The 16,183-nt window shown below is 36.2% G+C and overlaps 1 protein-coding gene across 4 annotated transcripts in view; it reads left to right on the forward strand.

The window, feature by feature from the left end:
- Gpc6 (glypican 6) overlaps window positions 1–16,183 on the forward strand; it is a 1,046,794-nt gene that overhangs the window by 511,253 nt on the left and 519,358 nt on the right. For all 4 annotated transcript variants that reach the window (XM_005317045.5, XM_040281651.2, XM_078016208.1 and 1 more), the window contains exon 3: window positions 13,284–13,675. In XM_005317045.5, coding sequence (XP_005317102.1) covers window positions 13,284–13,675 — 392 coding nt within the window. The remainder of the gene's footprint in view (window positions 1–13,283; window positions 13,676–16,183) is intronic.

Genomic DNA, 16,183 nt, shown 5'->3' on the forward strand with positions numbered 1-16,183 from the left:
TTGGAACTGCAGAGTTTTGAGCTTTGGGGGTCCTCTTAATTTGACATCTTTGGCAGATTGAACCAGAACCTGGCTTGGAAAGACACAAAAACTGCTTTGGCAAATGATCTGTCAAGTGACCCATGAACAAAAGCGAGATTGGGTTGCCCTTTGAAATAAACCTATTTGAATTTTATTATCTCCAGAGCACCTTGTGTCTCTAATCTTGTGAAAGGTTAGTATTCTATCCATCAGAGCAAGATTAGAGTGCTAGTTGATGTCTGCTCTTGATGATAACTGAATGCAGCAGTTGGAGTTAGAAGAGGGAGATTCATTACCATCCATCTGCAGTTCAAAAAGGAAGGGGGAAAATGGGGAGGGAGGGAGCCGAATTTACAACATAAACTACCTATTCCCAGGTCAGGGTATTTAAAACAAAAGAAACCAACAACAAAGGACAGTACTTTGGGGAAAGCTTACAGAGCTTTTCAAATAAATTCCCCAAAGCAGAACTGTGTTGAGGCTACATTTTGCAGAGATTATCAATTTCCAGTATGTGGATACCATGGAGATAGCTGTTGACTCTGTTCTTAGGTCATACATCAGGGGGCAAAGAAGGATATACCATTATATAAAATATGGCTGGTAACAACAAAGAAATATAAAACATCTATAGACTTATTTTGAAGTAATAAGACTTGGCGTGAATAAATTTTTTTTTTTTATTAACCAACTGAATGTTCTTTTTTGGTGACTTTTACTTATAATTCAGAAGTTGGAATTTAAATAATTTGAAACTTAGTTATAAACTGAAAATATGCCACTGAATCAAAAATGTGTCCCTTTTTTAGGATTTAATTTTATTTTAACACTAAAAAAACAGTAGACTTTCACAAAAGATGTTGGCACTCAGTAATTGTTTCTTTACAAGATATTTAGAGATGATCAATTTTTTTATTCATTGCTTTCCATGTTTTTATGGTCTAGATACTTTGTATCCCTCAAAAGCTCACATGTGAGACAATGCAAGAAAGTTTAGAGGTGAAATGTTTGGGTCATAAGAGCCTTAACCTAATCAATACATTAATCAGCTTGAGTGAATTAGCTGAATGGTAATAATAGGGAGGTAAGGTGTGGCTGGAGGAAATGAGTCATTATGCCTTTAAGGTATATATTTTGTATATGATGAGTAACATTCTCTCTCTGCTTGCTGACTGTAACTTCCTGAGCCCTGTCCTGTGCCACTCCCTTCCTCCATGATGTACTGCCTTACCTTGAGCTCAGAGCAATGGAGCCAAAGTCTATGGATTGAGACCTCTCAAACCTTAATTACCAAATAAAATTTTTCTCCTCTAAAATTGTTCTTCTCAGGTCTTTTGGTCATAGCAATGCATAGCTGAACTGAAACCCAAATGACTGATGCCAAAAAGGTTAAAATAACCATCATACAACATGAGATTTTATATATATATATATATATTTTTTCCAGTGCTGGATATTCAAATATTCAAAACAAGGACTTTTGTGTGTTAGGCAAGTGATCTACCACTGGGCTATATCCCTAGTCCTGGTCTAGATATTTTTCTTTGGAAAGAAAAAATACATAAATTGTTGGCAGAATAAATTTAATCAATTTAAGCAAATTCAGACCAACATTAAACTAATTCATTTGTATTTAAGTCTTTCATAATACTTTATGTGTTTCTATGTACCTTTATTGGGATGTCTCTCATTTACTTGTAGAAAGCATATTTATTACCACTGAATTAAGACATCTATTCAAGTAGGCCTGACATCATTTCCTTTTAATGGGAGGTAAGGATTAAAGACACTCTGTGGGGGCTATATCACCTTAAGTCCTGTTTACTAAGCTCAGTCTATGATAAGTGACAGGTGGTCAAAAGGTGTCTGCCTTTCTGTACTTTTGGCAGTGGTATTGTCAAATGGTTTATAGGAACATACTTAGAATTCTAAGTCAATCAGCTTCTTTACCGAATCTCCATCAAAAGCTCTGGGGAGAAAATGAGCATCAACTTTAAATTCACAGTCATGTAAGATCGATGCTCTTTTTTCTTTAGTCTGGGTGGGCCCTATAATAATGAACAATGGAATATTATTAACTCTTGATTACATTAGATTGGAGGAATCCTCTAACAAGAAATAAATAGTAATTCTATTTTCAAAAGCATTCCTTCAAATAGCAAAGCTATTAATGTTCTTACTATTGGTGAATTACCTAGACTTACTAAAGATCATTGTACCAGTATGCTATGCTGCAGGGACTAATCCTTTTTTTTTTTTTATTCTTTCTCTCTCCCTTTTTATTATTACTTAAATCCTTTTACTAATCAGCTTAAATCTACTAGATTTAGAATAAAGAGACCCAAGTTCTCTTACATACAGATTTGTTGGTATATTCTGTGTTTTCAATAAATCTTGTTTTATTTTCTGTCTTCTCTGCTTTTGTTTTTATAGTGTGTGAATGGGGTTTTTATTCTTGGACTTCCCATTGTAGGCTTATTAAACAAAATGCTTTCATTCCAAAGGTCCTTTAAGTTAAAATAATATTTGTCATTTTTTCCAACTATGATAATAATTTATAGTCATTGTAGAAATTTTGAAAAATTAGTATTCAGTGAAGAAAATGTAAATTTTCCACCCACTATAAACTCTTACTGCATATTTTCTTTTTATTTTTCTCAATGATGTGTATTTATAAATCCATTAAGAAGTAGTGTACTCCATATGCACTTTGTATCTGCTGTTTCTATCTTAGCATTTTCTTATGCCATGGGGTCTTATACTACAAGTGAATTTCTCATGAACTGACAAAGTTCCTGTTTCAGGGACTTTTATTTCATAAGCCCCTTCCAAGGCCTTATGACAAATATTGTGCTTTCAGTTTTGTATTGTATTTGTTAAGGAGGGTCCTGCTAACCTGTGTCAGCCTCAATCCTCAGAAAATCTGGGTCTGCCCCTGTAAGCAGGGAATCAGAAGCCACACTGCCCAGGATTGTAATTCCAGCACCTTGGAAGTAACTTATATTTTCATGTGCCTCTATTTCCCCAAATATAAATGTGGGCCATAATAACAACTGCCTCATAGGATTGTTACCAAGATTAAGTTAACTAATTCTCAAGAAGCCTTGGAACAGTAGCTGACTCAATTTGTGCTTAGTAATTATAAAGTTTTAAATAGCCTTTAATAATAATTACACATACAAAATGATATTTTGCTGTGTCAATTTACCTTTCTGGTGAGACTTTTAAATTGTTTCTATTTTTAACTAATATAGCAATGGACTGAATATCCTTGTATACAAGTCTTTGACCTTGCCTTTGCAACTGAACTATTTCCTTTAATCAGTGTTCTTTTCTTCCAAAGTATCCTACATGTCCCTATTTCCTTTTTAAAAAATACACTTTAGTAATTGTCATCAAAGTTGAAACTCTTCTTTGAAAGCACCTTGAAAATGATGGTGGGACATAGCAGAACACTGCATTGCTGTTCAGTTTGTTTTTTGAAACTCTTTTAGTTTTCTGCTTATGATTTCTTTAATTTAGACATCTGTTGAGCATATTAAACTTTCTAATGTTTTCAGTATCAGGTTTTAATGGACCAGAAAGGATGTAAACTTAAAAATTAAGATATAATATTTTGATAAAAGTTTTTGTGTCTAATTGCACTAGCACAAATCAGTATTTCACAGTGTCTTTGGCTTCTGTCATTTGTATTGTGTGCATTCATGTTACCCTGGTCAAGCTGTGGCAGGCATTCCCTTTGCCCTTGGACATGACTTAACTGGAGATTGCCAAGCCCTGTCCCTACTCTTCCCATGCTGCATGCAATTTCCTTCCCTCAAGTTACTGCTTCTCACATGCTCTTGATACCCCCTCTGATGAGTGCAATTTCTAAGACCAGAATCCTGATTGGCTACTAGAAGGAAAGTAGGAAGGGAAGGAGGTAAAGAGAGGAAGAAAATTAAGGCTTTCATGACCTGTAATGTGGCTCCTCCCTTATCATTCCTCCTTCCTCTGTCCTGATATCCACTATCATGCTTGACTAAAATGGAAGTGTCAGAGAGTAAAGGAGAGCAGAAGTGCTACTCAATCCTGACTCTACCTTTGGGATGACCTGGGGCCTGGATGATATGTTGATACCTGGATCCCATTTCTAGAGACAGCCACTTAATTAATCTATAATGTAGCTTGGGCATTGAGACTTTAAAAAGTGTTTTTTCAAGGAGAAGTTCATAACATGATGAAAATTACATGAAAAAGAGGGCAAGGAAGAAAATTACATTTTGCTATTCCTCTTCACTCCTGTACAACTTGCACATTCTCTTGTTCCAATATCCAGTCCTTATCTCCGGATTTCAACAACAAAAAAACTAGCCTTGGTCTCACATTGCCCAGTTCATCATTGGTGGTCTGGTGTAGGTGGGGGTCTTTCTTCTTCCAACAAGTGTTTTGGGGTAATGAAAGTGTGGTTGGGGAAGGATGTGGGCATGTGATCCTAGTAATATTACTCCCACTCTAATTTGGAAACCTAATTGTTTATTCCATTTGAGAAAAAAAAGTAGAAAATTATTTCACGTTGCTTTTAATATAGTTCTAGGCGTTAGGTGCATAAAGCATTAAACAGGCATTCAGTCTTGTGGTTCATATCATCTCAGAGAAAATGGAAGCAGATTTGTGGGCAAGGCCTTAAGGGTGTTGCCTATAAGCCAAAGCCAAGTATGTACGATGATACAAGTGAACCTGGGATGCAGCTCAACTTTTAATTTTCATGCAGGGCTTAGGGTGAGAGGAATAAAGTCTCAGAAGAGTTGTTTGCTATTGGCAGAAACCAAGTTTAATTCATATTTCTGGGAACTAATAGTTTATCTATACCCCTTGAGAACATAAATGGGCTAATCAGTCTTTTTTACTTTAAATATATCTTTGGGAGAAATAGCCTACCAAGAAATAACACATTTATCAATCTACTCTGTAAAGGAACACTAAGTAAAGAAAAAGTTGAACCCTGTGAAATCTAAATTCAAGTCACCCATTTTGATCAACTGCTTTATTACTTCAAGTCTCCCTTTATCATTGACATGGTACAGCGTTCTAGAAAACTTTCCTTTTTGCTGCCGAATCACATGCCAGATTCTGAAAAATCTCCTGGCCTTTACTCGCTTCTGCTGACTTGACTTTAATGATATTAAACTGAAGGACTTTGGTACAAGGTATTGATTGTTTTTAATGAACATTCATGGTTGTAAACTGATGACTTTTCATTAAAAAATTCTTCATGGAAAAGTCTGTTCGATTAGATTAGATAAATTAGAAAAATACTAAATAGTGATGTCCAATTGGCCTGAATAATTCATTAAACATGTATTACTATATTGTTACTAATGCATTCATTAATGCATTTAATAATGTATTAAATGTATTATTTTATTATTTTTAGTAAAAAGGCATTATTATATCCTTGATTTTCTGATTTACTGATTATTAAGGTAATACAAAAACCTTTGAATTATAATGAAGTGTTTATGAATTATACACTCTAGTATTTTAACAGCTGATGTATTTAAAATGTTCTGAAGTTCCTTTTTCTTGATTTGTAGTGAATAGTGTGTTTTGTGGTATGGCAGTGGTAGATTTTGTTAAGATCCTACAAGATAGTTCAAACTTCCATATTTATGAATTATAAAGGAAAACCTTATGAAAAGGAAATTATAATAAAAATAGATTTTCTTCATGTAGTTTCAGAGTGGGGCCTTTTATTTTTATCTTATTTTCCCCATTTCTATACTGTTTGTTTACTTATTTATCTTGGTACTGGGGATTGAATTCAGGACCACTTGACCACTGAGCTACATTCTCAGCCTTACATTATAGTTTATTTAGAGACAAGGTCTCACTGAGTTGCTTATCACCTGGCTTTTGCTGAGACTGGCTTTGTACTTGTGACTTGCCTGTCTCAGAACATACTGGTTTTTTTAATGCTAGGATTATTGTAGGATTTTCTCCTTATGAAGTTCTCCAGGGATTCATTATATCATAACCTCAGAAAATTTAGGGGTGTCTCAATCTAAAGTCACTGGAATCACCTAAGGTCTCTAACTCAAGTGGTGATTGAAGAATTTCCTTTTGAGTTTCAGTGACCTTTTGGGAGGGGATATGTAGAGATGGAAGGGCTGTATGCTGTCAAAGCAGATTTTAACATGTAAGATAAAAATAACCGCACAGAAGCAACTCTACCTATGTGAGAGTTAACAAACTAGTAATTAAATTGTCTTTCTGTCTTCAAGAAATTAAAAGCACAAGATGTTTTGTCGGATTAATTTGTCTCCAAATGTCTCACTCAGGATTTTGACTTCTTATGCCAGGGATCAGCAAAGTTTTTTCCGCGAAAGGTTGGATATGCAATATTTTTGGCATTTTGAGTTGGTAGTGATGGTGCAGGCCTATTACCCCCAGCTACTAAGGAAGCTGAGGCCAAAGGATCCCAAGTTTCAGGACAGTCTGGGCAACTTAGTGAGACCCTGTCTCAAAATAAAATAATAAAAAGAGCTTGTGATGTGGGTCAGTGGGATCAATCCCTAGTACCCAATATCACCAATATATGTGTGTATGCTATGTGTGTGTATGTGTGTGTGTGTGTTTCTGTTTGGTTTTAAACATAACTTTAAAAACAAACCAAAAAAAAAAAATTAAAAATGCAAAAAAAAAAAAAAAAGCATTTTCAGCCCTCAGGACTTAGAATAATAGGTTAATTGGTCATTGGTGGGAGGCCTACCCTGCTTTGAACTATCACAGTATTGCCTAAAGGATGGTTTCCCAGTCACTAGTTTTTAACTCATTAAATAATGTCACAGGATGAAGTGTGTGGGGAAAATAGGTGGGGAATGCTGAAGTTAGAAAAGGAAGTAGATCTCTACCAGTAAGATTTTCAGTAAGTAGAGGCCTAATCCTAGGCATGGAATCTGGGGGCCTTTGTGCACACACCCTCCCGATGGGGGTCAGGTCTGGTGGGAGAACGCTGACCCAGGGTATTGATAAGTGCCTCTGGTGCAATGTAATTATCGTACATTGTCACCACATTAATCAACCCTAAACAATATTCTTTATTAAAACTTCATTTTGGAAATGGAAGCACACATAATTTCTACGCTCTTCTTGGACAAACCTAGGTCACAACAGATGAACTATGCCCTCAGCATTCTTGCCCTTTGTCCATGATATAAGCACATCGATCATAAAATTATATTGGTCAGATACTCTTAGCAGTCACTGTTCTGTGTGCTAGTTTTAATCCCAAGTGCTTTTGAGTTTCTTCCACCAAATGCCTCCTCTCTGAGGAAACCTTTTTAACCCTAGAGGTTTGAGCATGCTCTCAGTCTCATGCTCTGCATTAACTAATTATTATTAGTGGAAAAAATAATCACACATGAAAATTATTTTTATAAATAATTTATATGGGACTTTAGAATGCATTTTGCAATTTATACTTAAGTATGGTTTTATCTGCTATCTTGGAAGTCTATAATACTTCCCATTAATTATTCAAATCACAATGTAAGAAAATTGGACTTAGGATAAACCCCAAAGCCACTCTGCTGCCTTGTTCCTTCTTAGAACTCATCCTTCTCTGTAATAACTTTGGAGGTGTCCATTGCATGCTGGTTCAAGTGGTCTAGGGCAACTCAGTTAAAATGTGAAGCCTCAATTCTGCTAACTAGGTATACTAGTATATGATTCACATACAATACGTGAAAAGCCCGTAATGTAGTGTCTGATACCTGCTAGAAATCAGGCAACTTCTCAGGTCCCATCTTTGATTATCCTTGAAATTGGCGTCATTTGTTTTTTCAAGCTCATTTTTTTTTTTGGTCTCTATTTAAAGTTTAATATGTATACTTTCCTCCTAAAATCTAACAGAGACAAACAGAAATAGCAGGTATATTCTATTGCCATATTGTTTGCATTTGAAACCAGTTTCTCTATGTGGGAGGAGGGACCACACTTACTTAAGGGACAGAAATGTGTTTAATAATCCTTCAAACAGGGAAGATGTGTATTACTCACTTTGAGATCATATAGGTTTCTATTAACTCCTAGGAAGTTCTGACTGAGTAAATCATAATTCTCATTATAACTTAATAAACTTAATTTATGAAAGCACACACACAGACAGAGCAAGAGAAAATGTGAATTAAGTGATAAGAAATTACAACTCTTAAATGAATTTTTGCTCCTAGCAGCATCATCTCGATGGTTATGGGTTCTGATACCTTGCTTTTAAAATAAATTCTTATTTTAGCAGTAATGTTATATAGTATCAATCCCATAATTTTAAAAACTGCATTCTGAAAGTCTTACACAAAAATGCAACTAATCTTGAAGAAAAATTGTGAGGCATCATCGTAGGATATCTATTGAAAATAATTTTTTACATCTTTCTCTTATATTCTTGTTTCTTGAAAACATGCATTATGAAGAAATACAGATGATATAGTCTTATTTATCAAAAAACCCACAAAACAAAGCACTTGAGATTATTCAATACAATATATTAATAATAATAAATCAATAAATTTTTGAACAGAGACGGCAGTATTTTGTTTAAATAGGTGCATGTGAATTTGGAATGTGGGAAGATATGAATGATTTCTTTTCTATAAATGCTCAAGAATGTGGAGGATGAGGCCGAAGGGTCACAATTTCAAAGCCAGCCTCTGCAACTTATGGAGGCTCTAATCCACTTTGCAAGACCCTGTCTCTAAATAAAACATTAAAAAAATGGGCTGGGACTGGGGCTCAGGAGTTAAGCACCCCCGAGTTCAATTCTCATTACCAAAAGAAGAACCAGGAGAAGGAGAAGAAGAAAGAAAAAAATATTTGGAGGATGACAGGAAAGTGAATCAGTGATGTCCTCTTCTAAGATGTGGTTTATAGCACCTCTGTCCCAGATGGGCACGTAAATCCCTCACTGTCCAAGAGTTCAGACCAGGGGGAGTCTCCACTGACCAGTGACCAAAACTCTTCACTTATTGAGCTGTAACTACATGAATTTATACCACCATGCTGGAACACTTGTCTTATACAAGATTTCAGTGAGAAGTATTTTGGACAGCAGGAGAATAGAATCGGAAAATGATGGCATATTGTGCATAATCCCAACCCCACTTCCCATCTAGCACTGTGCTGATCCACAGTACTGTTAAGGAGACCAACCTCTGGTTTGAATAAGAGGAGATGTTACTGTGTTATAAAGCCTGTGAATTCCTAGGCTGCTTTATCCCTATTCCTTTTGCTTCCCTTTTGTTCTGTGTGCCACCTTACATTCCAGTCTGTTCATTTGAAGGCTTCATTTGAAGCCTTCCACAGATATCCTCAGGGCACCTCTTGGCTCCTAGGAGTTGATTTTTGCCCCCTAAGAGGCCTCTCCAAGCAATCCGCAGCATCGTGCAGGCTTTAATTTTGCTAGAGGAGCAATGGTAGTTTTTAGTCTGCCCCGCAGCAAACAGATGTTTCCATCCAAGATCTCCCCTCTGGATGAATAAAACCCTCCCAGAGGCTAATGCTGGCTGGAAAAATTCTTTTTGTGCACCTATGAAGCATAACTGAGCCCTAAGCAACCACCTTTGATGTATATTTTGTGATTGAGGAAGAAAAAAACTCAAATCGCCTTTCTTTCAGCCAGACTCTTTCTTACAGATGAGAATTTCTGTTGATGGAAGGCTTTCTCCAAAGTGAGCTTTTGCCCTTTCTGATTAAACAGAGGGTTACATAGAGGTTGCTTTTTCTTATATTGCGCTTGAATTTTACTCTCTCTGATGTGTTTGGACAAAATACTTCATCAGCAAAATGGATCAGATAACTGTCTTCCAAATCTCTATCTTGTTTGGTTTGCTGAGAAACAGTTTCCATCCAAGCATAAAGTACTTTGTTCAGAGTCAACCTTCAAGTGGTGGAAGTCCACAGGCCTGCTGACGATGAAAGGAGCTTACCTATTTTGGCAGGACATTAGTTTTGCCTCAGTACCTTGGATTCCCATTTGTCATACGATATAAGATCAATGTACCCTACGGTAGCAACATTTTTTATAATTGGCTGATGTATTAGTGTCTTTCAATACAAAATATTAACTTTGCCTATGAGATCAGTAAACCATATAATGATTTTGAACAAGGAGTAATTTGACTTTTGAGGACCAGTGAAGCTAATAGCAAACTTTTGAGGCCATGACACACCCTTAGACAAAACTTTAAGCTTGGAATCTTCTGAAATGATTGTTGAGCTGTATTTATTGAAATATGATAACTTGGTTTCTGTATTCCATTATGGATACAAATTTAGACATAAAAAAATAAAAACCACACAAGATGCAGAGAAGAGACAGTCTGATTTTAATGACTCGTCTTAAGAGTGCTCAGAAGCCCAATATTTCCGAGATCCTGTGTCAGGACAGGAAAAAGCTTCAGGGATTTTACTGTTGCTAATAGAAAACTAAAATTTTCATTCATAAAGACAATTTTCACCTCGAGTCTTTGGAGAGCCATGATGACCAGAAGGGCCTTCCCACCCCAACACACTCTTTTTTTTTTTTTTTTTTTTACCACTTTGCAAATCTAAACCACACTATTGATTACTGACTCTTCATTGCTGAAGGCACTACATCGTGTTCAATAAATTAAGCTTTAATTCCTGAGTCCAACAAAATAATTGACCTCAAAAGAAGATAAATGAATAGGCTATCTAGAGCTCATGATTAGAATCCACTTTCCAGTCTCATTATATTAGTATTTTTCAATTCAGTGATTATTCCATTCTTTTCTATATTCTTTCACAGTCTGCAATACTTTTCACCTAGTTCCTATATCAGCAGACCTAAGCTGTTTTCTTTCTTGGTTTCAAGACTGAAATATTTTAGTTATACTACTTTTAATACTTTGGTATCAATATTAATAATTTAATATAATTCCCATTTTAGGACAAACTAGGTGACTAGCATTACTAAAAACATGTTTTTTATGCCTTTGATTCAAAAAGTTATAAATAGCATTGACATACAACATACATAATCGTCTGCTTCAACACTCATTTTATTTTACCGAATCCTTAAAGATTGAACCACACTCTCTAGTGTGGTTTTCTTTATACAGATTATTTTAATTTTACAAATTTACGAGATACAGTGTGATAATTTGACACATGTATTTAGTGCATAATGATCAAATCAAGGTAGTTGACATTTCCATCTCCTTAGACATTTTTTCTTAACTTTTGACTAACATTTAACTATTGTACATATTCGTGGGGTAAAGAATGGAATTTTAATACACAACTACAATATATACAAATCAAGTCAGGGTTATTATCACTTCCACCTTCCTATCAAGTAAAACAGTTTAATAAAATGTAATCTGATTTTACATTTGAGAAAAATTAAAGTAACAAGTAATTGTTGGCTTGGACAAAATTGTACAAGGTTCCTCAGTCATAACACTTAGGCAATCCCTAAGTTTTTGTAGCCTCTGTATCAAGAGAAAAAAAAAAACAAACTCTTATGCTAAAAAGGGTAAACAAGTGAGCAGAGTCTTTTTAAGTTCTGTTGCCTGTTTGAAAACAAATATAAGGTAGTTATCATTAGTATAAACACTATGTAATGATCAAGAAAATTGTTTGATTCTGCATTAACCACATCTGAAGCAATTAAGCACGTGTTTCTGTAGCCAGCTTCTGACAAAGTACAGAGTAATTCCTGGGACACAGAGAAGGACTCATCACTTTTCCCCTTCTTTCTTCAGAAAGAACCCCCTAGGGATCCAGAAAGAAAAATCTTTTTATAAAGTTTTTACTTGAAGTCCTTGAAATATCTAGGACTTGATTTGTTCCTGAATTTCCAAGGGAGAACAGAATAGCTTCAAGGGACTTTGAAGAGGTGAAGCAGAATCACTCTACTATTGGGAACTTGGATTGATAAACTCAGAAGCATTATCATTCCTTGGTGTTTTTGCCACCCCAAACTATATTATCTAAATGGGATAAAGCTTAGACTTTACCTAGGCTTATTCATGCATTGATAAAACCTCAGTATTACTAGCCCAGTGACTTCTGGGTTAATGTGAGTCCCACCTATGCATGGCTAGTGTGCATTACATATATACATAGCCTACATACATGAGGTACCTCTTCATACAGCCTGACAGCTGAACTAGTGAGCTAGCAGACCTAATGGCTTTTTAGCCAGCCTTAGGTTTGTATCCCATCAGTGATCTCAGTGACACTCAAGAGATCTTGCAGAATGAAAGATTTCATTTGTTGTACATACTTTTCATATAGATTATCTTAATCAGAAAGCCCAACTATCAATATTTTGTTCAAGTAAGTTCTGTAAGATGATAGTTTGCATTTATAATGATTATCCAAGATACTTCATAGCTTTCTAATTCATTATGGCCACCTTAATTATGTTCATTACAGCTTTAGTATTAAGTGAATTTAATTGCATCATGAATCTCTGAACACTTTTAATTGATTGCTATATATAGGAACTAGAAGGAATCCAAAATATTATATTAATTTGAACATCCCATTTAAGAACTGTTCCAAATAAAAGCAATGTAATTGAATTTAACATTATAACAAATTTGTAAATAGGCCGGAGCAAATGTGTTTATAGGTATGCATTTGTTACTGTGTTAATGGTGATACTTTGCACATTATGTTTGCAACCTATTTTGAGTTTATATCAAACCATAAGATTTTCTAAAATTTAACAGTTCATAAAAAAAGAATTGAGCTATTTTAGAAGAATGTTAGGAGGTAAGCTTCGGATGTTAATGGATCCTCTCTGAAATAGAATTTACAGAGTCTTCTGATTCCTTTGTATTATCTAAGATCACAGATGTAGATCAATTCTCATTTAAAATATTGTCTTTAGTCTGGTGCAGTGCTGCTAGCTTGTACTCTCAGCTACTCAGGAGGCTGAGGCAAGAGCATCACAAATTGGAGATCAACATATGCAATTTAGGGAGACACCGTCTCAAAATAAAAAGGACTGGGTATAGTTCAGTAATGGGGTGCTTGTCTAGCATGTGTGAGACTCTGGGTTCAATCCCCAGTATTACAAAATGAAAAAAAAAGTACATATTTACATACTGTTTTGACCAGTTCATTTATATCTTAATCACAGGCGACATTTGTCTATGAAACTGCTCATTAAAAGTGGTTGTGTTTAAGACAAGTAGATGCCTGAGGCTTTCTAGATATTATTTATGATTGTTTTCTTGTTTTATCTCCAGAATTTTTCCGAGAACTTCTAGAAAATGCAGAGAAGTCCCTCAATGACATGTTTGTCCGGACCTATGGGATGCTCTACATGCAGAATTCGGAAGTGTTCCAGGACCTCTTCACGGAGCTGAAGAGATATTACACTGGGGGCAACGTGAACCTTGAAGAGATGCTGAATGACTTCTGGGCTCGGCTCCTGGAACGAATGTTCCAGCTGATCAACCCTCAGTATCACTTCAGTGAGGACTACCTGGAGTGCGTGAGCAAATACACAGACCAGCTGAAGCCATTTGGAGATGTGCCCCGGAAGCTGAAGATCCAGGTCACCCGTGCCTTCATTGCTGCTCGCACCTTTGTCCAGGGGCTGACCGTGGGCAGAGAGGTTGCAAACCGGGTTTCCAAGGTAATTGAAAATGCATAGTCTTTCTAATTGGCCTTCCTTTTTGTTGCTGTTGTTGTTGTTTTAAAACAAATGTTTGCCGATGATGATGATGGTGATGATGATGATGATGATGATGATGGAAGAAGTCCTATTTATTGTGTCCTTGTTCTTAGAGAAATCAATTAAGTGTCCAGGCTCAAATCTGTTTGTTTTGTTTGGTTTTCCTTGCTTGGTGTGAGAGAAGTCAAGATTTCAAGAAGTTCTCTGTGGTTTAGAAAATATTGTCAATATTTTTTTGCAACTTCTACCAGTGAAGTTTCTATCAGGAATGGAGCAAAACAATCATGTTGCAACTGCGATCACTTGACACTTCTGGTCAGCGGTTCAAGGATGATAAATACCCACAAAACGGTCCATTAAGGGACTGGAGTCCTCTAGGAAGTCAGGGGAGAGTCATCATCAGGCCTGCAAGTAGGTACCAATTGTTCAGAACAGTAGCACCTGGCATTTATTCTTTATCATGTGTCAAAGTGATGGAATTCCTTAGTAGTGACGGAAGAGCCTTTCCTGACACCTGTAGAACTTGATTAGGGAGAACTAATGAGTGCCACTATAGATTCTGGCAGATAATTCCTTTCATTCTCCATTATTTCGTAATCCTATGCCATGGTTTGTGTTGAACTTATGAGAAAGATAAATCACTGATCCCAATTTGGGCCTTTCCTGGAGGATAGCATCTCTAAAACTTTAGTGCAAGGGATCACTCTCCACTGCCATCCATGAAGCACTGAATATTTCCTCTCTAGAGGAAATATTAAGTTCTTCCTTGACATTTAACTGCTCTTATGAGATGTGCTTTCCCATTTACAAGGTCAGCCTGACGAAGAAACGAAAAGATGGTCACTATCAGCAGTAAAGACAAAACAATACACACAAGGAATCTGGTACCATATCGCCTAGAAAAGGTCATATTTGTCCAGACGATTGCCAAACAGTACTTTTTTTTATTTCAGGGATGTGCCAAAGAGCCACAGTGTTCTTCACAACTGTTGGTGCTGTATTTCTTACAGTGCTATATTTCTTTTTCTTTCCACATTGATCTCAACATTTACATCTTGGCATAAGGATGATGTTTACTCTTGAAAATGTTTCTTCATAGCACAATTTGTCAAATTCATAGCATTCCATTTTTTTTTACATTATCATTTCCTAAAATGTTTAAACATATGGGAAGGTTATTTGCAAAAGGCTTTTAAAGGGATAATTGCCATTAATGATATAAATGTCCTGTCACTCTGACATTTGATACAATGACTTTTATTGAATATCAACAACGTTTGACATAGTGAAGGAACTACCCAAAAGTGGAATAAAAAGGAGTTACCCAAGTGGACTATCAAGAGGAAGTAGGACCTCCCAAAGATGGTCAGTAAAATATAAATCAGTATAAAAAATACATATTTCATATTTTGGAGCAGAAAGATTTTGTTTCAAAAGTAAGTTTTATCGAAAATGTTAAAACTAAAAATAAGTGTAGTCTCAGAGGCCTCTGATGGAAGTATTCACTCTGGAAGAACAAAACTTGCAGCCAGCATGAGGGAGACCTCATCTCTCAGGAGGTGAGAGACCCGAGGTGTGGGAGTACACGTGCACCGTTCCTTGCCATCCACACTTATTCTGCCTGACGTGAATAACATTTCAATGCATGTGTCACAATCTGGGTGCTCCTGTGAGAGAGGGGGATATGTATTTGCTAACCAAGTGTCTAAGGTCACAGGGAAGGTTGCAGCTGACTCTGCTGCTTATTGGAGGAGGGCTCCATAGCAGGTACCCACAGACGGCCTCCCCTCACTCGTTCCAGACTGTCCAATTCTGAGGTCTCCTCTAGCAAAATCAATCATGCTCCTCTTCGTGGTGAAGGCCAACATCACAGACCAATCATCAGTACAGAATGATCTTTTGTTTTTTCCCCTAGGAGTGAGAAGTGTTGTACTCTACAACAGTAGAGTCTCTGTTTCCCTAATCCCCTTATTGGCAGGGGTGTTTGTTGATCGTGTGACCATGAAAAGTTAATCTTTCTGTGCAGATCTTGGCTTCGCTGACCTGAATTTCATTAGCTCTAATCAACTAAAACCATGAATCTCATGATGACATCCAGGCATTGCCTTTTGGAGAAAGGTAGGTAGGTAGGTCAGTAGGTAGATAAATAGATATTGCAAGAGACGAAATGAAACTGAAGTTCTTACTAAAATAATGTATGACTCAAGGATTTTAGTGTTTCACCTATGAATTTTCTATCCAAACGATTACCCAGATAGTCTGTAGATGACCAAACTAGAAATGGATCTACTAGTGCTATGATGCTTTCAGCACCCAAAATACTTTTGTGACAAAGATAAAATATTACAAGGACTAACCCTACCTTAAGAGAAGAAAGAATTATGTTTGAGGTTGAAGTCCATCACAAAACTGATGTCACTGCGTGCTCTATTAATTAAGTAATTTAATGATGGGAGTAGAGTTAGAGGT

This window comes from Ictidomys tridecemlineatus, chromosome 6 (assembly GCF_052094955.1).
Source record: "Ictidomys tridecemlineatus isolate mIctTri1 chromosome 6, mIctTri1.hap1, whole genome shotgun sequence".
Lineage (NCBI taxonomy): Eukaryota > Metazoa > Chordata > Mammalia > Rodentia > Sciuridae > Ictidomys > Ictidomys tridecemlineatus.